Source organism: Natrix helvetica (genome assembly GCF_964273705.1).
Source record: "Natrix helvetica genome assembly, chromosome: 1".
In the NCBI taxonomy this organism is placed as follows: domain Eukaryota; kingdom Metazoa; phylum Chordata; class Lepidosauria; order Squamata; family Natricidae; genus Natrix; species Natrix helvetica.
This window is the reverse complement of record NC_138548.1, coordinates 14,085,619-14,109,857: the sequence shown is the minus strand read 5'-3', so window position 1 is coordinate 14,109,857 and position 24,239 is coordinate 14,085,619. Positions and strand designations below refer to the sequence as shown.

Genomic DNA, 24,239 nt, shown 5'->3' with positions numbered 1-24,239 from the left:
TGCCATGCTGGCAACTTCCACCCATCCAGTTCTGGTCAGGTGCAGAGGTGCAAAGACAAAAGATGACCTTGGCTTTCTAGAAAGAATTTTGTTATGGCTACATATCATCTAACTCCGTACAATCCCCCCCTCCCATTAACCCCACAATAGAAAATGCGTAGTAGAATAATAGAAAGTGTGGCAGGCCAAAGATCCAAAAGAAAAGGTGGCTGCAGGCCTGACAGTAGGGCTTCCTGCCTTAAGCAGGGGTTAGACTAGAAGACCTCCAAGGCCCCTTCCAACTCTGTTATTCTATATTATTCTATATCCTACTTGAATAACTTTTATCCAGCTGGAAGCTATCTTTGGTCTCTCTTAGCAGGCCCATCCAACGGTACGTCTGACTCATATCTGGTTTGTGTACAAACTCCTGTTCCAAAATGGCTTTTTACAAGCACGATTGTCAGGTCAGGGATCCTCCCATCGTACACCTGCGTATATTTAATTCCTGCTTCCTTCGTGGAGAAATTGCATTTGCAAATTGCACGGCGTGAGTTTTTGCAGCCTATTTTACCGAAGGCAGGAGGGCTGTTTGGAATGTTTATTTCAAGCCTGCAGTTTTGATAAGCCTTCCCCTCAGCCAAGCAATAAAAAAAAAAAAGATAGGGCAAAAAAGAGGCTACAGAACTGAACCTTGGGGCAACCCCCCCCCTCCCTACTCCGGTCCCTTCCTCGGTTTGATGAGGAATTGCTGAAGAGCCCACTCGGATACCATTTTCAAACTAGCTCCGGGCCTCCTTAATTGTCATGCCATCCAACCCCCACTTGCAAATTGAACTCCGGTCGTATCTGAAAAGAGCCACATTATTCCATTTCGTGCTCAAGTACTTCTCATTAGAGAATTCACAACATGAACACAGGACGTTTCTATATATATATATATAGGTATATATATATATAAAATATGCCCTTCTGGACCGAATAGTCCCCTTGTGTCTCCACTTAGTAATGGCGCATCAGGAAATTAGCTTTGTGACTTTCTTAAATCCTAAATTGACGCAGAGCAGGGGTGTCAAACTGCATTTCTTTGAGGGCCAGATCAGTATTGCAGTTTTCCTTCACGGGCCGGCGGGAGGTGGAGGTGCTGGGGCAGTGGGGGGAGACAGGATGAAGGCTTCCTTCAGCACCCTGCTGGCCAAAACAGGGTGCGGGGGCACCGTGTGTTCCCCCGCAGGCCTGATTTTGGCCTCCTGCTGCAGCACTCTGCAGGCCAAGAACGGGCCACGCATGCCACCCGTTGTCAGGCCTGTAGTTATGTTCCTTTTAGGATCTTTGGCCTGCCACACTTTCTTATAATTCCCTATGTCAGTGATGGTGAACCTATGGCACGCGTGCCACAAGTGGCACGCGGAGCCATTTGTCAGGGCAGGCGAGGCGCTGCCCTGTCAGCTGGCCAGTGCGCATGCGTGCGCTGGCCAGCTGAGTTCACTTTTTTCAAAGCTATTTTTCGCCCTCCCCAGGCTCCAGAGGCTTTATAGGAGCCTGGGGAGGGCGAAAAGAGCCCCCCCCCGGAGGCTTCAGGGACCGTTCGGAGGCTTCTCTGAAGCCTTCGGAACGCTTAAAACGACCCTCCGAGCAAACCAGAAGTGACTTCCGGTTTGCTCAGAGGGTGGTTTTAAGCGTTCCGAAGGCTTCAGGGAAGCCTCCGAACGGTTCCTGAAGCCTCCGGAGGGCCTCTAGGGGGGGCGGGGGAGGCTCTTTTCACCCTCCCCAGGCTCCTATAAAGCCTCTGGAGCCTGGGGAGGGCGAAAAAAGCATGTAAAATGGGGGGGTCGCGCGTTGTGCGCGCATGCGCACTGGCGGGTTGCGAGTTGCATTATGGGTGCGGCACGCCCGCACACGACCCCCCTGCGCTCCCCCCACTTGTGGCACGCGAGCCAAAAAAGGTTCGCCATCACTGCCCTATGTGTTTCATTAGTGTAGTAGTTGGGAGGGGGGGGGATAGAAAGGAGTAGGATTGTGGAATGTATTGTTATGGTTCTTCTTAGAAGCTCAAGGTCGTCTTTTGTCTCCGTACCTCGACACCTGACCGGAAGCAGAGGGGTGTACATGCCAGCGTGGAAGATGAAGATTGGACCATGTGATGAATTATGGTGTGTTGGGATAGATGATGAACTTTCAACTGGGTGAACCCACAGGATGTACATTAGAGTTGAAATTTCACAGCATAATGCCAACATGTCTGTCTTATTAAATTGGAGTTTTAAGGATAACTTTGCCTTGGACAATGATTTAATTCTGCATGATATTTGGAATGCTGACACCCGTCATGCCCCGCTTTGGCCAGCAGAGGCACCGTGGGCTGGTCCTTTGATATTTCCAGACCGGCCCCGCAGGCCAGATCTAAGCATCCTGCGGGCAGGATCCGGCCCACGGGCCTTGAGTTTGACACCCCTGACTTAGAGAGAAGAGGATGCGAATCCCACATTTTGGGGAGGTTCTGAGTTGAGGCAAGGAGGCCCTGCTTTTTGTGACATGGAACAGCTTCCTTGCAGACATTTATTTATCGAGCAAACATATACATATCTATTAACAGGTGTCAGTACCTTAGGTTTATATGTATTGAGCAAATCTGCACATTACTATCGATATGTATTAATATCTTAAATGTATATTTATTGAGCAAATTTACATAGTTCTATTAATATGTATTAAAACCTTAAATGGATACTTACTGAGCAAATTTGCATATTTCTATTAAGATGTATTAATATTTTAAATTTATATTTATTTAGCAAATTGATATATCTTTATAGAGATCAGGGTGGCTTCCTCTTTGCAGCTCCCCAGGATGTTATGAGTTCTGGTCCCGCCTTAAGCATGGAAACCAGTTGGACGATTGGGGGGGGTCAATCACCAGGAGACCATGAGTTGTAGTCCCACCTTACGCATGAAAGCCGGTTGGATGACTTTCGGTCAATCTGCAGGTGACTGTGAGTTCTAGTCCCGCCTTAGCCATGAAAACCAACTGGCTGATTTTGGGCCAGTCACCACGAGACTGTGAGTTCTAATCCCACTTTAGGCCCAAAACCAGCTGATTGATTTTGGGCCGTTCCCTTTCTCTCTGTCCCCAGCCCTAGGAAGTAAGCAATGGCAAACCACTTCTCAGACCGGCAGCCATCTTTTCTTTTGGATCTTTGGCCTGCCACACTTTCTATTATTCTACTATGCATTTTCTATTGTGGGAAAATGGGAGGGAGGATGGTAAGGAGTGAGATGCTATGTAGCCATAACAACATTCTTTCTAGAAAGCCAAGGTCATCCTTTGTCTCTGCAGGTCTGCACCTGACAGAAATTGGATGGGTGGAAGCTGCCAGCATGGCAGTAGGAGATTGGACCATGTGATGGACTTGTGGATGTGGGGGCAAGATCTTGAACTTTCAACTAGGTGGGGAAAACCGGGAAGCTTTCAGATTCAGGTTTTCCTAGATGTGCCAACTTGGCTCTCTAAATAAATTGGAACTTTGAGCAGTACTTTGCCTTGGATTCTGATTTACTTTTGGATGCTATTTGGAACCCTGACACCTACCTCACTTTAGGCAAATGGTTATCCAACATCATCTTAAAAACTATCAGTGTTGGAACATTCATAACTTCTGGAGGCAAGTTGTTCCACTGATTAATTGTTTTTAATGTATATAATTAATTGTACATAATGATAGTTATTATTTATTATATATACAGCTGGTCCTCAGCTTACAACGGTTCATTTAGTGACCGTTCAAAGTTACAACGGCAATGAAAAATGTGACTTATGGCCGTTTTTCACACTTACGACTATTGCAGCATCCCCATGGTCACGTGATCAAAATTCAGACCCTTGGCAACTGACTCATATTTATGACATGTCTTGAGGTCACGTGATCTCCTTTTGCGACCTTCTGATGTTGGAAGAAATGTCCAGTTCCAAGTGGGGGAAAAAGACACTGGGAACAGGGAGGCTGCTTGGAAAGATGGTTTAATGGTGGACAGGATCGCGTGGCTTGAGCTCCTGAACAGAAAAGAGGAATCACATGCTTCCAGATGTTGGGTGAAGAAGAAAAATGGGCAGAGATGCTGAAAGTCCCTGGTTTTATGCCCTCTCTGGCCTTTGATCTTGATCTTGTATTCTGATTGGTGGTCAGACTCCCATGGGGCCATGCAGGGGCAACTCTATAGGCTGCCTTGAGTCCATGTTTGGTTGAGCCTTGCTTCTTTCCAGGTGCCCTATGGTGAGATGGGTAAAGGGCTAATACTATCATGCCTTAATCCCATCACCCCGGAGCTGAATGAAGGATATCTTTGTTATGTAGAATAGACTGACTCAGGCCTTTAATGGCCCATTGACAAAGGTATTAAGAATGAGTCTGGTTCCTGCCTAAAAACATGTTTCTCCATTTCTGATCCATGGAAATATAATATGCTGCCTTTTCAATATTTCCCAGGACATTTCATTTTCCTAGGAGAGGGGTGAGTTTTAACTTCCTACACTGACAAGCGAAGTCCACGGGGAAGCCAGTTTTCCGGGCCAACCGGGGGTTACTAACTGAACACCTGCAGTGATTCCACTTAACGACTGCGGCGAGAAAGGTTGTAACGTGAGGCAAAGGTCACCTAACAAATGTCTCACAGCATCAAAAAAAAATTGGCTTTCATTGTGGTCACAAGATGAGAATTACCTGTACTATTACAGTTACTCTGTGTAATTTTTCTCATTTTGCCCCCCCCCCCCAAAAAAAGGGAATCTCACCGCCGAACAAGGTTGAGCCTCCTGGAAATTTATTCTGCAATTTTGCATGGTTACCGCTTCCAAAGAAGAGACCTGCTCGGGTGGGGGGTTGGACTAGATGACCTACAAGTTCCCTTCCATCTCTGATAAACTCCGCTTTAAATATCCAGTCCTGATTTTTCTCCCCGCTGGGCTGCTACCGCCATCTGGTGGACGAGGAGGCGTGACGCAACCTACAATTTTGGATTACAATGCTTATTCCCCCCCCCCCCCCGCAGGTCTTTTTTTTCGGTCGTGTCTCTTTAAGATTTTCCAGGGCTGCAGGAAACCGGAAGTGTGAATGGCACGAGGCGAATTTCTCCTACTCTTTGCTTCTGTTCCTGCTTCTATGGCTTTTCCCCCCTCCTGCCTGGATGGGAGACAATAAGAAATAGCCATAGGGGGTGAATCGGTGTTTTTTTTCGGGGTCTGCTCCTCTCTGCAAAGTTTGCAGGTCAGTAGAAAAAGCCGGTGGCCAAAGTTTTCCCGTGGTTCTTTTGCCTTTTGTGCATTGCAATTGCTTTGTCAAAATAACTTTAATTTCCATGCTGGAAAGAGGGTGGGGGGGAGATTGAATCTAAAGATCAGGTTTTTCCCCCCAAGCTTTGCGACTTTAAGAGGAAAGGACTTCAATTCCCAGAGTTCCCCAGCCAGCCCTGCTGAATTCTGGGAGTTGAAGTCCACACCGTCTAAAAGTTGCCAAGCATAAAAAAAACATGGATTTGGGGATTAAATTCCCGGTTAGAGCTCTCACACAAAAAGTGGGCAGGTAGTCCTCAACTTATTACAACAATGGAGCCCAAAATGTATGTTTTTAAGTGACAAAATTGTTGAGTGAGTTTTGCCCCATTTTACGGCTTTTCTTGCCCCGATTGTTAAGTGAATCACTGCAGTAAGAGAACCTGGCTTCCCTCTTGACTTTGCTTATCAGAAGGTCGTAAAATGACCCCGGGACACTGCGACCATCATAAGTGTGAGTTGGTTGTCAAGCATCTGAATGTAAATCAAGTGACCATGGAGATGCTACAACGGTCATAAGTGTGAAAACTGGTCGTAAGTCCGTTTTCAATGATGTTGTAACTTTGAGCGGTCATTAAATGAACTGTTGTAAGTTGAGTACTCCCTATATTGCATTGTGAGAAGCTGGCATTCCTTTGAATACAGGAAATCCTCAACGCCTGGAGAGTAAGTGGAGATCCTCCCGCTCCGAAGCTGACCGAACACAGGTAAGAGCCTACATAAGGACCTACCTTGTGGCAATAAGAGTGACCAAACGTCAGTATTGTGCCACTCTTATAGCGTCCGCAGAGAACCGCCCTGCTGCCCTGTTTCGGGTGACCCGCTCCCTTCTGTCACAGGAGCAGCGGGACCCCCCATTGCAGGGCAGGGCAGAGGAATTTGGAGAGTTCCTGCAGGATAAAATCGATCATATCCGGAGAGGTTGGACCCACTCCAGTGCTCCAGTGGGGACGTCCGAGACTAGTCTTGAGAGACCATGCTGGGAGGAGTTTGACCCTGTTGTCATCAAAGATTTGGACAGGTTGCGCGGGCGACTGCGGGCCACCACATGTTTACTGGACCCGTGTCCCTCCTGGTTGGTGCTGGCCTCCTGGGAGGGCTCACGAGGCTGGCTACTGGGGCTGGTGAACGCTTCGTTGGGGGAGGGCCGGATGCCGGCCGCCCTGAAAGAGGCGGTGGTCAGGCCCCTGCTCAAGAAGCCTTCTCTGGACCCAAAGGAACTAGCAAATTATCGTCCTGTCTCCAACCTTCCTTTTTTAGCAAAGGTTGTTGAGAGTGTGGTGGCTCAGCAGTTTCCGCGTCACCTGGAGGAAGATGATTATCTAGACCCGCGCCAGTCCGGCTTCCGACTCGGTCACAGCACGGAGACGGCCTTGGTCGCGTTGGTGGATGATCTCTGGAGGGCAAAGGATGAGGGTTGTTCCTCCATCCTTGTTCTATTAGATCTCTCGGCGGCCTTCGATACCATCGACCATGGTATCCTATTGCGCCGGCTGGAGGGGTTGGGGATTGGAGGCACCGTGCTACGGTGGTTCCACTCCTACCTCTCTGGCCGGACGCAATGTGTGTTGACGGGGGAGCAGAGGTCGACCGCAAGGCCCCTCATTTGTGGGGTTCCACAGGGGTCGATTCTCTCGCCTCTCTTGTTCAACATATATATGAAGCCGCTGGGCGAGATCATCCGTGGTTTTGGGGTGAGTTACCATCTGTACGCTGATGATACTCAGTTGTACATTTCCACCCCAAACCACCCCGACGAGGCTGTCGAAGTGATGACCCGATGTCTGGAAGCCGTACGGGTCTGGATGGATGACAGCAGGCTCAGGCTCAACCCCTCCAAGACAGAGTGGCTGTGGTTCCCGGCTTCCCGATTCAATCAGCATATTCCATCGCTGACCATCGGGGATGAGCAATTAGCCCCGGTGGAAGGGGCGCGCAACTTGGGCGTCCTCCTTGACGATCGGCTGACCTTAGAAGATCACGTGGCGACCGTGGCAAGGGGGGCGTTCCTCCAGGTTCGCCTCGTGCGCCAGTTGCGGCCCCTTTTGGACCGGGAGGCCTTGCGCACAGTCACTCACGCGATGGTGACGTCCCGCCTGGACTACTGTAACGCTCTCTACATGGGGCTCCCCTTGAGGTGCGCCCGGAGACTGCAGTTGGTCCAGAATGCAGCCGCGCGGGTTATTATGGGGAGATCGAGATTCTCCCATATAACACCTATCCTGCGCGAGCTGCACTGGCTTCCTGTGGCCTACCGGGTGCGCTTCAAGGTACTGGTTACCATCTTCAAAGCGCTCCATGGCACAGGGCCTAGTTACCTGCGGGATCGCGTCCTGCCCCATACATCCCTGCGACCCACTCGCTCACACAGGGAGGGGCTACTCCGGGTGCCGTCCTCTAGAGAGTGCCTGGGGACGGTGCCCAGGAGTAGGGCCTTCTCTGTGGTGGGCCCTACCCTTTGGAATGACCTCCCCCCAGACATCCGGACAACAACCGATCTTCGCTCCTTCCGTATGAAGCTGAAGACCTACCTGTTTTGTCAAGCCGGCCTGGCATAACGTTACTATCTTGCCACCCCAGGTCATTTTACAATGGGAAATTTTGTTTTTAATATTTTTGGGGTTTTAAACTTTGTAAGTATGCTTATTTATGGACTTATTTTTACCTCCTCTGCACGATTTTATGGTGCTATCTTGATTATTGCTCTGTACGTCGCCCCGAGTCCCTGTGGGGAGAGGGGGCGACTAATAAGTTCAATAAAATAAATAAATAAAATAAATAAACTTACAGCAGTTCCATTTAGTGACTGCTCGAAGTTACAATGGCATTGGAAAAAGTGACTCATGACCATTTTTCACACTTATGACCATTGCTGCACGACCATGGTCTCGTGATTTACATTTGGATGCTTGACAACTAACTCACATCTATGATGCTTGCAGTTTCCCAGGGTCATGTGATCAACTTTTGCGACCTTCTGACAAGCAAAGTCAATGGGGAAGCCAAGTTCACTTAACCACCGTGTCACTAAGTTAAGAACTGCTGTGATTCACTTAACAAATTGGTTGACTCAGCCTGACAAGGTTGGTGAAATGAGGACTCAGATTGTTGCAGGCAATAAGCTGACTCTGTAAACCGCTTAGAGGTAAAGCACTGTAAAGCTGTATCTAAGTGTTAAGTGCTATTGAATAGAATACAATAGCAGAGTTGGAAGGGACCTTGGAGGTCTTCTAGTCCAACCCGCTGCCTAGGCAGGAAACCCTATATTGTTCCAGACAAATGGTTATCCAACATCTTCTTAAAGACTTCCAGTGTTGAGCCATTCGCAACTTCTGGAGGCAAGCTGTTCCACTGATTAATTGTTCTAACTATCAGGAAGTTTGTCCTCAGTTCTAAGTTGCTTCTCTCCTTGATTAGTTTCCACCCATTGCTTCTTGTTCTACCCTCAGGTGCCTTGGAGAATAGTTTGACTCCCTCTTCTTTGTGGCAACCCCTGAGATATTGGAACACTGCTATCATATCTCCCCAGTTCATACTAATATTAAAACCTAATGTTTAGGCCGTTAGCCTAGATGTTTAGACACTAAAGTGTTAATGTTTTAATTAAAATGTTAATTCAGTTTAAAGCCTAATTAAAAAGGAATGTTTTAAACCATGGCTTAATTGTAAGGCTAAATATAATAGGTGGGTGGCTTCATAAATCACACAGAGATTTAAAATAAGCTTTTTTCTACCTAGGCATTCTGGCACGTGAGCAAACTATAATTACACGTGAGACACTGGTATATCTCTGGAACTTGACTCTTTTTAAAATTACTTGAATTAAAATAATCTGTATTACTTTAGCAACATTTTAGGACACTTGGCGTTGCAAAATAACCTTTCAGTAGGTGTCAGGATTCCAAATAACATCCAAAATACTGCCAGCGCATTGGCTCTCTCTGCTGTGCCGTTCGTGCGGGGATGAAGCACTGTGCTCAGTCCTTGGGTGGATCCAATGTCCCTCAGGAACTCTCTCCAGAACTTGGCGGTGAACTGGACTCCACGGTCTGAAATGATTCTCTTGGGCACCCCGTGCAGGCGATAAAATGTGTTTCACAAACATTTTCGCTAATTTCTTTGCGGACGGGAACCCTGAGCAAGCGATGAAATGCACCTGCTTGGAAAACAAATCAATAACTGTCCAGATTACTCTATTCCCGCTCCTGTCTGGGAGCTCGATGATGAAGTCCATTGCGATCTCTTCCCATGGTCGGCTAGGGCTGGCCACACGTTGTAGTAGTCCAGGGGGCTTCCCCGGTCGTATTTTCATCGTTACGCAAGTAACACAGCTTTTTACGTAACCTTCCCTAGCAGAGCTCGGCCACCCAAATTGACGCCTAGCGAGATGGAGCGTTTTTAGGAATCCAAAGAGATTTGGGTTAATGTCAGGTTCCAAATAACATCCAAAATTAAATCAGAGTCCAAGGCAAAGTATTGCTCTCAGTTCCCAGATGTGCCAACGTGGCTCTCTTAATAAATTGGAACTGAGAGCAATACTTTGCCTTGGACTCTGATTTAATTTTGGATGCTATTTGGAACCCTGACATTAGGATGACTTAAAAAAATTAGAACTGAGAGAAAATGGGGGAGCCAGCCGCTAAAATAAAAACCTCATATAATTCTACAGATAAAATCCAGTTGTTTTTATTGTTATCTTAGAGAGGTCTGTTTGCCACTATATTTTGAACAATTCCTCCTTCAGTGGTCCCAGCGTGGATCCTTCTTTCTATAGCTCTCTAATGGCTTTGATTAATTTTATTCATCTATTTATTTACTTAGTATGTCTTGCCTTTATTATTTGTATAAAAACTCAAGGCAGCCTACGTACCTAATATTCTTCCCTCCTCCTCTTTTCCTCACAACAACAAGCCTGTGAGGTGAATTGGGCAGAGAATGACGGGTTCAAAATCACCCAGTCAGCTTTCATGCCTAAGGCAGGACTAGAACTCCCAATCTCCCCGTTTCTGTCCTCGTGCCTTAATCACTAGATCATGCAAGTCTAGAATTAGAGCCCATACTTTTATCTATAAAATGGCAATTATCTAAATCAGACGTAACCCTAAAATCTTAAAGAGTAAGGTTCTACATTTAGGCAACAAAAACAAAATGCACAGGTACAGTATAGGTGGTACCTTGCTCAGTAGTAGTAACTGTGAGAGGGATCTTGGAGTCTTAGTGGACAACCATTTAAATATGAGCCAGCAGTGTGCAGCAGCTGCCAAAAAAGACAACACAGTCCTAGGCTGCATCAACAGAGGGATAGAATCAAGACCATGTGAAGTGTTAATACCACTTTATAATGCCTTGGTAAGGCCACACTTGGAATACGGCATTCAGTTCTGGTCGCCATGTTGTAAAAAAGATGTGGAGACTCTAGAAAGAGTGCAGAGAAGAGCAACAAAGAGGATTAGGGGACTGGAGACTAAAACATATGAAGAATAGTTGCAGGAACTGGGTATGTTTAGCTTAAGAGAAAGAAGGACTAGGGGAGACATGATAGCATTGTTCCAGTATCTCAGGGGTTGCCACAAAGAAGAGGGAGTAAAACTATTCTCCAAGGCACCTGAGGGCAGAACAAGAAGCAATAGGTGGAAACTAATCAAGAAGAGAAGCAACCTAGAACTAAGGAGAAATTTCCTGACAGTTAGAACAATTAATCAGGGGAACAGCTTGCCTCCAGAAGTTGTGAATGCCCCAACACTGGAAGTCTTTAAGAAGATGTTGGATAGCTATTTGTCTGAAACGGTATAGGGTTTCCTGCCTAGGCAGGGGGTTGGACTAGAAGACCTCCAAGGTCCCTTCCAACTCTACTATTGTATCTGCTTAATTCACAGGGAGCTGAATGGGGACTGGCTGGGGAATTCTGGGAGTTGAAGTCCAAGGTTGCCAAGGTTGGGAAACGTGTGTTAGTTCTAAGAATGATCTGGTAAGACTGATTCCAAATTCATTTTGTTCTGATTCTTCTTTAATCAAAGTGACCGACTGCAGCCATCGAAAGGACAGTTGTGTTTTATCTGACCGGAAGCAAAAGGCATGGCCATGTCTTCCCTGATTTGCTCTGAAACTATAAGCAGGTGAGTGTATCTTTGGGTCTTCGTTTTTGAAATTGCTAAGAGCAACAGATGGAAGCTTATGAAAGAGAGAATCCAACCTAGAATGACAGGTAGTCCTTGACCTGCAACCACAAGTGAGCCCCAAAATCCTGTTGCTAAGCGAAACAGTTGTTAAGTGAGCTTTGCCCCGTTTTACAACCTTTCTTGCTGCAGTTATTATGAGAATCACTGCACTTATTAAATTGAGTAACATGGTGGTTACGTCAGTCTGAATGTCCTGACGTAGGCTTCCCAAGATCATGAAGCCGACTCCTCGTCCCGATAAAACCTCTTTTATTTCTGTTAAAGGGAATTCCTCTCCAGCAAAGTCCTGGCAAACAGTCATTCGTGAGGTTTCACAACTACAGACCTTTTATCAGGCTTGGAGAGCTGCCAGGCTGATATCTTCAAAACGCCATGCTGTAGCAGCAATTACTTGGCAAGAAGTCAGGAGTAGATCTTCACCCTAAGGAATTGAACTAATTGCCTCCTGCAAACTCCACTCCCCTTTCGCTCCTCTTTATTCCCTATGGGAGGGGCCATTCACCATCTACCTGTGGATTTACTCCCAAGTTGGCCCTTGTTCCCTAGCTGTTCCCTTCTCCTGGCAGCTTTGCACATGTGCACACATTGGGAACAGGCTCCACCTGTTCTTCTGCCCCACAGATCTCCAACTCCGAAGGCAGCTGATAACTATTGGACAGCCCTGGTCCCCCCTCTTCCTCCGACACAGAGCCCTCATCAGAGCCTTCCCCAGACTCCAGGACTGGCCCATGTTCCCCCCCAACCTCCTCACTGTGAGTCTGCTGCTAGCTCCGCCAGCTGCTGGCAGGCCACAACACTGGCTTCCCCATTGACTTTGCCAGTCAGAAGATCGCAAAAGGTGACCCCATGACCTCAGGACACTGCAACCATCGTTAAATGAGAACGAGTTGCCAGGCATCTGATCACGTGACTATGCTGCAGCAGTCATAAGTGTGCAGAAATGGTCCTAAGTCACATTTTCCGGTGCCGTTCAAATGGTCACTCAGTGAACTGTTGTAAGTCAAGGACTATCTGCATGGAGAAATTTCCTCTCGGAACAATTAATCAGTGGGATGGCTTGCCTCCAGAGGTTGTGGGGGCTTCATTGCTGGAGGTTTTCAAGAAGAGATTGGAGAACCATTTGCCTGAAATGGTTGAGCAGTGGGTTGGACTAGTACAGGGGTCGGCAAACTTAAACACTCAAAGAGCCATTTATTTGGAGACATTTCCCACAGAAAAGAAAACACCGGGAGCCACAAAGGTCCTAACCGGAAGCCCCCCATTCAATTCTGGAGCTGACCGGAAGTTCAGTTCCCCCACCATAGAGTCTCCTCCTAGCATGGCATACTTTTTCCTCTACCTGTCTAACCAAAAGCCCTATCGATTGTGGAGACAACTGGAAAACCCTCCCTTTGCCATAGAGTCTCCTCTTGGCGTACTGTGCTTTTCTCTCCCCCCACAACGGAAGCTCCTCTCAAAATTGTGGCGCCGACCGGTGACGAAGCCGCAGCAGAGGGAGGAAAGAGCCACATAAGGCTCCAGAGCCGCAGTTTGCTGACCCCTGGACTAGAAGACCTTGACGGTCCCTTCCAATTCTATTATTCTGCAATCAAAAGTACAAAATTTCTCTGCTACTGCTTAGCTTTGCATTGAAATCTGGAAAAAAAAAATCTCTCCTTCACTCTTGCTTTTCATTTTCTGCAGGGTGAGCTCTGTCCTCAACCGAGAGGTGAAGCAATTTGGAAAGAAGTACATGTTTGACGGAAATGAGGAAACCAGTTGGAGCTCAGACCAGGTGAAGTACAATACAATAATACAATAGCAGAGTGGGAAGGGACCTTGCAGATCTTCTAGTCCAACCCCCTGCCTAGGCAGGAAACCCTATACCGTTTCAGACAAATGGCTATCCAACATCATCTTAAAGACTTCCAGTGTTGGGGCATTCACAACTTCTGGAGACAAGCTGTTCCACTGATTAATTCTTCTAACTGTCAGGAAATTTCTCCTCAGTTCTAAGTTGCTTCTCTCCTTGATTAGTTTCCACCCATTGCTTCTTGTTCTACCCTCAGGTGCCTTGGAGAATAGTTTGACTCCCTCTTCTTTGTGGCAGCCCCTGAGATATCGGAACAATGCTATCATGTCTCCCCTAGTCCTTCTTTTCATTAAAGTAGACATACACAGTTCCCAAGTCTTATAAGTAACATCCTACTTTTGCCTGGAGCATTCACAAACACTTCTATTGAACCTTACAACTCACTTGCGGGCTGGGGCAACGCTTGTTTGTTTATTAGATATTTTTTATCCGATGGAGGAGGAGTCAACGTCGCGACGATACAAAGTGTGGTCTCGACACGCCGAGACCGCCGTTGATACTTTTGCTGCTGGACCGTCCATTTGGACCTAAACCATCCCGCAGAGATGGTGATCAGGAAGACGAAGCCGTGCTGGTGTCAGGGACATCGCAAAGTCCCTGATTGACCCAAGGGAAGCTCTTCAAGCCGGCGGTAAACAGGCAGCCCCAGGCTGATGAAGTTGGGACGGCTCCGGAAGGCTCTCTTAAACTGGCGATGTCCTGTTTTTTGCTGTATTAGGGTGCCATCCAGTGGCTGACAATGGAATTTCCTCAGACCGTCCAGGCGTCTCAAATTCAAATTCAATTCCAGGGGGGCTTTGCAAGCCGAAAATGCATTCTCCAAGGTAAAAAAAAAACCTCACCCACAGTTAAAAATGCATGTCCTTGCTCAGTCTTTTTCCACCTGAGAGACAGGTGTGTGTGTGTCTGTGTGTGTTTTACATATTTAAATGCATTTAATGTGCTGGTGTTATGTAGAAGTATAATCTTTATTGTCATTGTACTTAAATACAACCAAATTGGTTAAGCTGCAAAGGGCTGCAAAGGGCTGGCCAGTTGTCAGCACCAACATCTGGTCACATTATGAAGATTCAGCCATGAGAACTTCTGAAGTATGTCATAAGTAACCTCAGGGAAATCTGTCATAACTTTGAACGGTCACTAAACAGCCAGTTGCAAGTTGAGGACCACCTGTACTGTCTGTTCCTCAGTACTTTTCCTTTCCAAATTCTTTTCATTGTGAAATGTGCCTGATAATACTAATGAAAAACACTTCCCAAACATTTTCACAACTTATTTTTATGCCGTCAAACTTCCAAAGGGGGCCGGAAAGGAGAAGAGCTCTCCACTGTTGCTGAAGTCTACCCTGAAGATAACAATTCTCTCCAGATATCCTTTACCAACTAATTCAGAACACCAAGAACTGAAATTAAAAAAAAATGTGTGGATCTATGGCTCACATACACCCCTGCAGGGTTTTCTGGTGTGATTGCCGCTTTGTTTCCTATTTTGTTCCTCTGGCATCTCTCCCTGCGTCCTCACAATCTTTTCTATCCACATGCCAGTTGTGAATATTCCACCCTGCCATATTTGATGGGTTCTTCAGTAAATTAAGCCTTAGCCACCCTGTGGTTAGAATGCAGTATTGCAGGCTGACTCTGCTCACTGCCAGCAGTTCGAACCTCACCAGGCTCCAGGTTGATTCAGCCTTCCATCCTTCCGAGGTGGGTAAAATGAGGACCCGGATTGTTGGGGGCAATTATGCTGATTCTGTAAAGCGCTTAGAGAGGGCTGTAAAGCACTGTGAAGCGGTATATAAGTCTTAAGTGCTATTGCTGTGCACATTATAGATGCATTGCTATAATAAGAAATAATTTTAGATACACATTAGGTGTAACACCTCCATAAAGGATCTCCATCCCCAGTTGTGTTTATCATCGAGGATTTGGACAGGTTACGTGGACGTCTGCGACCTACCACATGTTTATTGGACCCGTGTCCCTCCTGGCTTGTACTGGCATCCTGGGAGGTTACACGCGACTGGCTCCTGGGCCTAGTGAATGCTTCGTTGGGCGAGGGGTCTCTGCCAGCCGCCTTGAAAGAGGCGGTGGTGAGACCCTTACTCAAGAAGCCTTCCCTGGACCCAACGGAGCTAGCCAATTATCGTCCTGTCTCCAACCTTCCCTTTTTAGCGAAGGTTGTAGAGAGTGTGGTGGCCTATCAGTTTCCACGACACCTGGAGGAAAATGATTATCTAGACCCGCGCCAGTCCGGCTTCCGACCCGGGCACAGCACGGAGACGGCCTTGGTCGCGTTGGTTGATGATCTCTGGAGGGCCAGAGATAGGGGTTGTTCCTCTGTCCTGGTCCTATTAGACCTCTCGGCGGCTTTTGATACCATCGACCATGGTATCCTGTTGCACCGGCTGGAGGGGTTGGGGGTTCGGGGCACCGTTTTACGGTGGTTCGGCTCCTACCTCTCCGGCCGGACGCAACGTGTGTTGGCAGGGGAGCAGAGATCGACCCTGAGCCCCCTCACTTGTGGGGTGCCACAGGGGTCGGTCCTCTCGCCGCTCCTGTTCAACACATATATGAAGCCGCTGGGCGAGATCATTCGTGGTTTCGGGGTGGGATATCATCTGTACGCTGATGATACTCAGCTGTACATTTCCACCCCGAACCACCCCAACGAGGCCATCAAAATGATGTCCCGGTGCTTGGAGGCCGTACGGGTCTGGATGGATGACAACCGACTCAAACTCAACCCCTCCAAGACGGAGTGGCTGTGGCTTCCGGCCCCCCGGTTCAACCAGTTGCTTCCATCTCTGGCCATCGGGGGCGTGCAACTGGCCCCCATGGAGCGGGCGCGCAATTTGGGCGTCCTCCTGGATGCCCGGCTGTCCATGGACGACCATGTAACAGCCGTGGCAAGGGGGGCGTTCCACCAGGTTCGCCTGGTGCTCCAATTGCACCCCCTATTGGACCGGGATGCCTTACGCACAGTCACTCATGCGCTGGTGATGTCTCGCCTAGACTACTGCAATGCTCTCTACATGGGGCTTCCCTTGAGATGCACTCGGAGACTGCAGTTGGTCCAGAATGCGGCCGCGCGGGTGATTATGGGGAGTACCAGATACTCCCATGTAACACCTCTCCTGCGCGAGCTGCACTGGCTTCCTGTGGTCTATCGGGTGCGTTTCAAGGTTTTGATTACGATCTTTAAAGCGCTCCATGGCACAGGACCTAGTTACCTGCGGGATCGCATCCTGCCCCATACATCCCTACGACCAATCCGCTCGCACAGAGAGGGACTTCTCCAGGTGCCGTCCACTAAACAGTGTTGGGGGGCGGCGCCTAGGAGCAGAGCCTTCTCTATGATGGGCCCAGCCCTGTGGAATGACCTCCCCCCTGACATCAGGATTACCTCCGATCTCCGCTCCTTCCGTGTAAAGCTCAAGACCCACCTTTTCCAATTAGCTGGCCTGGCTCAACCATAGTTTTATCCCATTGCTCCTGACAATCTTTTTAAATTTGTAATTTTAACTGAGGGTATTTTAATTGTTAATTTTAATTTTATTATTACTATGCTTTTAACGAGTGTTACCTCCTCCGGATACATGTATGTGTTTGTATGTATGTGTATATGTATTGTATGTATATGTATATATGTATGGGTTTTTTATTGTACGCCGCCCCGAGTCCTTTTGGAGAGGGAGCGGCTAACAAATTAAATTTATTCTATTTATTCTATTCTATTTATTATTTGGGGGATTGTATTTCTATACTATTTCTATTCACATCGTCTGTTCCTTAACTCCCGCTTCCTCTACAGCTTCCCATTCAAAGCAGAACCACTGGATAAACTGAAAATCACTTTTCAAAACAGCTCAGATTTCTTTGGCCGAATTATCATCTACCATCTCGATATCCTCGGGCAGAAACTTTGATAGAGAAGGAAGCAAAAGCTGAAGGATTTGTGAAGCTGGCAGACTGGACTGGACTTCCCTCTGTCAGAAATGGTGTAGAGTCCTCTGCTTGGGCGGAAGGTTGGACTAGATGACTTCCAAGGTCCCTTCCAACTCTGTTAATCTGTTAAATACCAGTCTGGGACTTCTAAGATGGTGTGAACTAGATTTGACTGATTTGAGTTCGGTGCTTTGATAACAAATGAACTTCCTTCCTTGCTGTTTTTCTCCTATGTCAGGAGAACTTTGAACGGCTGGGGGAAAAAACAGTTTCGTTCTTGAGTGTGCCAACTAGTGGTTTTGTTTTTAAAAACCCCGACATTTTCCATGCTGAAAGGAAAGGGCCTCTGGTTCTAACTTGAAATCTGGGCTAGTACAGATAGTCCTTGATGTACAACAATGTACTCAGTTATAACGTCCCTGAAAAAAAGTGACCCACAACATTGCACTGTCCCTGCAATCATAGGATCAGGATTCAGGTGTTTGGCAAAGCACATGTCCCAAAGGTGCTTTTTTCAAGAGGGAACTGGACTTTCAGATTCGCTCAACAAGCGGGTAAGGAATTTATCAACGGCAGTGACTCACTTAACAATGGCGGCATGAAAGATGGTAAAATGGGGCAAAGCTCACCAGCAAATGTCTTGTATAACAACAGAAATGTTGGGTTCAATTGTGGTCATAAGTCGAGGACTACCTGTGCTGCATCCAGTTTTGGTCACCATGTTATAAAAAAGATGTGGAGACTCTAGAAAGAGGGCAGAGAAGAGCGACAAAGATGATTAGGGGACTGGAGAGTAAAACGTATAACGAATGGTTGCTGGAATTGGGTATGTCTAATCTAGTGAAAGGGACAGAGTGGCTCAGTGGCTAAGACGCTGAGCTTGTCGATCAGAAAGGTCGGCAGTTTGGCGGTTGGAATCCCTAGTGTAACGGAGTGAGCTCCCGTTACTTGCCCCAGCTTCTGCCAACCTAGCAGTTCGAAAGCATATCTTTATCTTTAATCTAGTCAAAAGAAGGACTAGGGCAGTGATGGCGAACCTTTTTTGGCATAAGAGGGGGGAGCGCAGGGGGGTCGTGCGTGGGCGTGCTGCACCCATAATGCAATGCGTGACCACCACCCCCAGTGCACATGCACGCATGACAGGCGCTCCCCCCATTTTTTGCATGCTTTTTTTGCCCTCCCCAGGCTCGAGGCGTTATAGGAGCCTTGGGGAGGGCAAAAACAGCCTCCCCCGCTCCCCAGAGGCCCTCCAGAGGCTTCAAGAGCTTCCCTGAAGGCTCCGGAGGACTAAAAATGGCCCTACAAGCAAACCGGAAGTCTGTTCACGAAATTCTGGTTTGACTGTAGGGCTGTTTTTTTGCGCTCTGGAGGCTTCAGGGAAGCTCCTGAAGCCTCCGGAGGGGGGGGGAGGTTGTTTTCGCCCTCCCCAGGCTCCTAAAAGCCTCTGGAGCCTGGGGAGGGCGAAAAATGGCTTTAAAAAAGAGTGAACTCAGCTGGCCAGTGCATGCATGTGCGCTGGCCAGCTGACAGGGCAGCGCCTCGCGTGCCCTGACAAATGGCTCCGCGTGCCACAGGTTCACCATCCCGGGAACTAGGGGGGTGACATGTTACCAGTGTTCCAATATTTGAGGGGCTGCCACAAAGAAGAGGGGGTCAAGCTATTCTCCAAATCACCAGAAGGCAAGGAAAGAAGCAATGGATGGAAACTAACCACGGAGGGAAGCAGCCTAGAACTAAGGAGAAATTACCTGACAGTGAGAACAATCAACCAATGGAACAGAAGTTGCCTTTGGAAGTTGTGGGAGCTTTAGCGCTGGAGATCTTTTAAGAGGAGAACAATTAACCAAGGCTGATCAACTGAAAGTCTCGTCCCGATTGTCGCAATTTGAGGACCTCATTATACATGCAAGCCTAAACCAGATGCATTCACGGAAATGAGAAAATCCCAGGAGTAAAATGTAAAAACTAGACCCAAAGCAGTCGATTTGAAATGAAAATCACTCAGTAAGCCTGTTACGTGTGTGTGTGTGTATATATGTATATATGTATATATGTATATATATATATATATATATATATATATATATATATATATATATATATATATATATATATATATATATATATATATATATATATATATATATATATATATATATATATATATACACATACACATACACATACACATACATATACATATACATACATACATATACATACATATATAAATATTTATTTCTGTTAAACAAAAATATTCTCTTCAAATCTTGTGAAAGTTTGTCGGTCAGCTTCTTCTGACCCAACCCTGATTCACCCCCAGCAACTGAGGAAACGGCGTTTTCCCCCCTCCTCTCTCTCTTCTGCACACACGTAGAGCCAAAGATGATTTTTGTACAGTTTAAAAGCAACTTTTAAGACTTGTGGACTTCAATTCCCAGAATTCCTAGCTTGACTGCCGGCTGAGGAATTCTGGGAGTTGAAGACCACAACTCTTAGAAGTTGCAAAGTTTGGAGCAATGGTGGGTTCTGGATCCTGTTGCAACCACTACGGTGCAACGGGGCCTGGCGTCCCCCACATGCGCACACGCACGCATGCATCCTTCGTGACGCCTCGCGACGCTCCAGCTGCTCAGCAGAGCATCGCGCAGGCACCATTCGCTCTGTGCTCGAAGCATCGAAGAGCTCAAATACAGGTAAGGAGCTCAGGCGGGTGGGCCCTCCAGAGCACCGTACCATATTGGTACCCGGTGCTCCCGGCAGGCACCGGTACGCCCATACCAGGGCGTACCGCCTGCAACCTACCACTGGTTTGGAGGCTCCTGATCTAACGGAAGCTTCTGCTCAATACAGTTTCTACCCCACCCCCAATTTATGGTTTGGCGTTCAGGAGAAATTTCCATAAATCTGCAGGAGAGGTAAATTAGCAATTCCTTGAGAAGAAAGCCGACTTGATATTGGGATCCTGTAACCTCACTGTTCAAGAAAGCGGAGTTTTCTTTTGGGAAAAACTCAGGTGCTTCTTTCTGTACCCTGTTGTCTGAAAATGCCCGGTTCAGTTCCATCTCTGCAGGCTGGCATGGAAGATGCCCGTCTCAAAGACACCCCATTCCCCCCCTTCCATCCATTTCTTTGATTCCAGAGGAGACAACGGAGATATTTGTCACTCAGACTCTTCTCTTTTGTCATCTCTTCCCTTGTTTTGCAATAACTTGAGGATGTGTTTTTCAATCACTTGCTGGACTGGAAAGGCAAAGAAAAATTTTTACTGTTAGGAAAAGTATATTTAATCGTTTTGACAAACTAAATTGAAACAAGCTTGGAGAGCAAACCACTACCAAAATCTAAAAACCGAGCTACAAATATTTTCTACTAGCCGATAATCCGGTGTTGCCTGGGTATTTATTTATAGGGGGAAAATGTTTGGATCAAATGTAATTTCTAATGTTGGATTTTCCCTCTTACCAGACAGAGCCCCCTTGTGGAGTACTGTGAAGCTGTTAACCATGACAACTCCACTGCACTGTACAGTAGAAGCCATTTAAAGGCACAACAGACTGCATCTTAACAGAACACACACCCCGAGGGGTGCTAGGGATGTCTTACCCCCACAGTATTTTTCTCCAGAGAGTAAGTCATCTGTGTATCAAGTGGGTATGTCTAGTTTAATGAAAAGAAGGACTAGGGGAGACATGATAGCAGTGATCCAATATCTCAGGGGTTGCCACAAAGAAGAGGGAGTCAAACTATTCTCCAAGGCACCTGAGTGTAGAACAAGAAGCAATGGGTGGAAAGTAATCAAGGAGAGAAGCAACCTAGAACTAAAGAGAAATTTCCTGACAGTTAGAACAATTAATCCGTGGAACAACTTGCCTCCAGAAGTTGTGAAAGCCCCAACACTGGAAGTCTTTAAGATGTTGGATAGCCATTTGTCTGAAACGGTATAGGGTTTCCTGCCTAGGCAGGGGGTTGGACTAGAAGACCTCCAAGGTCCCTTCCAACTCTGCTATTGTATTATTAAAGTATGTTTATTCTACTGCACAGGAAGGATAAGTAAAGGCAGTCCTTGACTCACAGCTGCTCATTTAATGAAGATTTGAAGCTGCAACGCCACCGGAAAAAAAGTGACCTATGAAAGTTTTTCACCCAACCATTGCATGGTCACGTGATCAAAATGACAGTTGTAGTCTTCTGGGATCATGTGATCCCCTTTGGCCACTTTCTGACAAGCAAAGTCAGTGTGAAGATTCCAAAGGATGGCCTAATTAATTTACAAGCCTCAAGACAAAGGTCAAGAGAAATCCATTCATTTATTAGGATCAACATTTTGGCATGTTCTTCTGGGGAGCCGAAACTGATTTCCGCTTAATTGCGTTTGAACGCATCCCCTGTATCCCCTCCCTTCTGTCTGTGTCATAAATCACATTCACCAACAAGATGCTACAGCAGGCTATGAGCATGCACATTTCACACACCAGCTGTAACAATATGAGACCTGACTGTAATGGGCACTTTGTTGATTTTCCGGCTGTGACTAAATAACAAAATTGTTATCTAGACATAACATTTATCATATTTTAGAGTTTTATGTTTCGTATTTTGTATTTTTTATCATTTGTGTTTTTATCGGAATGTGATGTGAGTGTGCCATACGATAATAAATCTGCTGAGAAGCATTCTGGTTTGCTTTGCCTGTCTGTGAAGGTGGGGCTGCTATGAAAGAATCCCCCCCAAAAAAACTTACCATTTTTGTGACCCAAAGCCACCGCGAGGTCCATTGGAGTATACCCAGAATCAGCTTCAGTGGTAAGGTCTGCGCCACGGGCTTAAAACACAGAGCAAAAAAAATGGATGGGTTATGACTCCTCATGTCATCCTAACAAGCTAAAATTCACAAATTCTGTATTTTTCGGAGTATAAGACGCACCAAGATTTTTGAAGAGGGAAATTTTAAAAAAGTTTCTGCACTCTACAGACCTCCCAAAAAGGGGGCCGTTTTTTGTAAAAAAAAAAAGGGGGGGGCATGCATAGCCTTTAGGAGGCTTATAGAGTGCTCCTGGGGGCTGGGAGGGGCATAAATGAGCAAAAAATGCCCCATTTTTCACTCATTTCTGCCCTCCCCAGCCCCCAGAAGCACTCTGGAAGCCTCCTAAAGGCTATGCATGGCCATTTTGGTGAAGGGGGTGGGATTTTAGGAGGCCAAAAATGCTGTATTCAGTGTATAAGACGAACCCAGATTTTCACTCTTTTTTTGAGGGAAAAGGGTGCATCTTATATTCTGAAAAATACGGTAATTACAATGAAGGACCACATCATAGATTGGGAACTTCACTGCAGCCGAATTGGGAATCATTTTGTGGCAACCTAAAAGACTAGGAAAAACATTACAGCTGAGGCTTAAATCTGCTTCATTGAGAGCAGGGAAGGGTAACTTGCAGGGTAACCAAACCCAGGTAGTCCTCGACTTAACGACCACAACTGGGCTCAAAATTTCTGTTGCTAAGCGAGACATGTGTTAAGTGACTTTGGTCCCATTTCACCACTTTTCTTGCCACAGTTGTTAAGTGAATCGCTGCAGTTATTAAGTGAATCTGGCTTCCCCATTGACTTTGCTTGTCAGAAGGTTACCAATGGTGGTCACGTGACCCGGGACACGGCAACTGTCATAAATGAGTCAGTCACCAAGTGTTTTAATTTTGATCACATGACCACTGGAGATGCGGCAACGGTCGTAAGTGGGGAAAACAGTTATACCGTATTTTTGGGAATATAAGACGCACCTTTCCCACCCCCCTAAAAGAGGGTGAAAATTTGGGTGTGTCTTATATACCGAATGTAGCCCCACCCACCGGCCCCCAACCTTTGGCCTCTGCCTCCCAGCAATTTACCTCTTTGCAGCAGGAAATGGGGCTTGTGGAAGCTGCAATAGCGGAAAGGTTCTGAAGAAGGTCGGGGGCATGGAAAGGAACTCCAGGCAGAGTCCGTTACGGATAGTGGATCGAACCCAGGCATCTGAAGTCACGCGATCTCTCAGATCCACAAACAGTTCCAGGCGGCCTCCTATGGGAATGCTCCGGTTGGAGTCATTTCCCTTTGTGCAAGGGGCGCCCCCCCCCCTCAAAAGGGCTGCCTGGACTGGCCCTAGAACCTGCCTCTATCCTGGTAGTAGGGCCTCTGAAAATACCTATCTGATCTATAAGGGGCATACCTCTGTTGTTGATTCTCTGGTTCAGGGGCCCTGAAGGAGCCTGCGGTACGAGGAAGGGCGATTGTCCGTCTTCTTGGTGTTGGTTGGCAAGACCTTCTTTTTATCCCTATTCTCTATGAGAAGGGGATCCAAACATTCACCAAAAAGATTGGGTTCAGAGTAGGGCGCAGCCGCCGGACCCCACTTGGACGTATTGTCCATCTGCCAATTGCGCAACCATAACAGCCGCCTAGAAGTCACCGAGGTGGCCAGTGCTCGGGATGAGTACTTTACAGCAACTAGGGTGGCATCCGCAGAGAACTGCGTGGCAGCAATGATTTTTGTAATGTCCTGATGAAGTCTCTCATCCTGGATCGGAATGCGACCCTGCAACTGACGAAGCCACATGGCGGCTGATCGGTTGAAATAGGAGGCAGCTGCAGCGGACTTTATTGCCGTTGAAATTAAGTTGAAATTAAGTTCTGCCCGCATGTCCTCCGGTTTCAACTTATCAGCTACATCCCCTGTCACTACTGAGGAAGCATTAGCAAGGGAGGCTATAGGAGGGTCAACATTAGGCAACTGGAGAGCCTGGGAAAAGGCCTTCTCCATATTGTAGAAGCGGTGGTCGTTACTCCCAGGATTGGGAAAGGTAGAAGGGCGAGCCCACTGATTCTTTACCACCTCTAGAAAAAGGGGAGGAGCAGGAACCTCCTCCTTATTGGCCGCTGTATTAGAGAACATGACCAAGTTAGGGTCTCTGGGAGGGGGA

The 24,239-nt window shown here is 47.0% G+C and overlaps 2 protein-coding genes across 6 annotated transcripts in view; one reads left to right on the top strand and one right to left on the bottom strand.

Moving 5' to 3' along the window:
* Positions 1-5,074: 5,074 nt before the first annotated feature.
* NR2C2AP (nuclear receptor 2C2 associated protein) lies at positions 5,075-17,849 on the top strand. Its single transcript, XM_081939191.1, has 6 exons — positions 5,075-5,240; positions 11,323-11,421; positions 13,168-13,258; positions 14,055-14,160; positions 14,637-14,705; positions 17,146-17,849. Exons 2-6 carry the CDS (start codon positions 11,381-11,383, stop codon positions 17,259-17,261), a joined length of 423 nt encoding a protein of 140 aa, XP_081795317.1. The 5' UTR covers positions 5,075-5,240; positions 11,323-11,380; the 3' UTR covers positions 17,262-17,849.
* Positions 17,850-19,488: 1,639 nt separating this feature from the next.
* RFXANK (regulatory factor X associated ankyrin containing protein) overlaps positions 19,489-24,239 on the bottom strand; it is a 19,500-nt gene continuing 14,749 nt past the window's right edge. For all 5 annotated transcript variants that reach the window (XM_081960199.1, XM_081960201.1, XM_081960202.1 and 2 more), the window contains 2 exons: positions 22,025-22,105; positions 19,489-20,523 (listed from right to left, as the gene is read on the bottom strand). In XM_081960199.1, coding sequence (XP_081816325.1) covers positions 20,444-20,523; positions 22,025-22,105 — 161 coding nt within the window. In that variant the 3' untranslated portion in view covers positions 19,489-20,443. The remainder of the gene's footprint in view (positions 20,524-22,024; positions 22,106-24,239) is intronic.

What these genes read in the sequence shown, in the direction of transcription:
- NR2C2AP (XM_081939191.1), top strand. Translation starts at nt 11,381, where the DNA reads ATGGCCATGTCTTCCCTGATTTGCTCTGAAACTATAAGCAG. An exon ending in CCAGTTGGAGCTCAGACCAG is followed by an intron (nt 13,259 to 14,054) that starts GTGAAGTACAAT and finishes TTGCTGTATTAG; the next exon opens with GGTGCCATCCAGTGGCTGAC. An exon ending in AGATAACAATTCTCTCCAGA is followed by an intron (nt 14,706 to 17,145) that starts TATCCTTTACCA and finishes GCTTCCTCTACA; the next exon opens with GCTTCCCATTCAAAGCAGAA.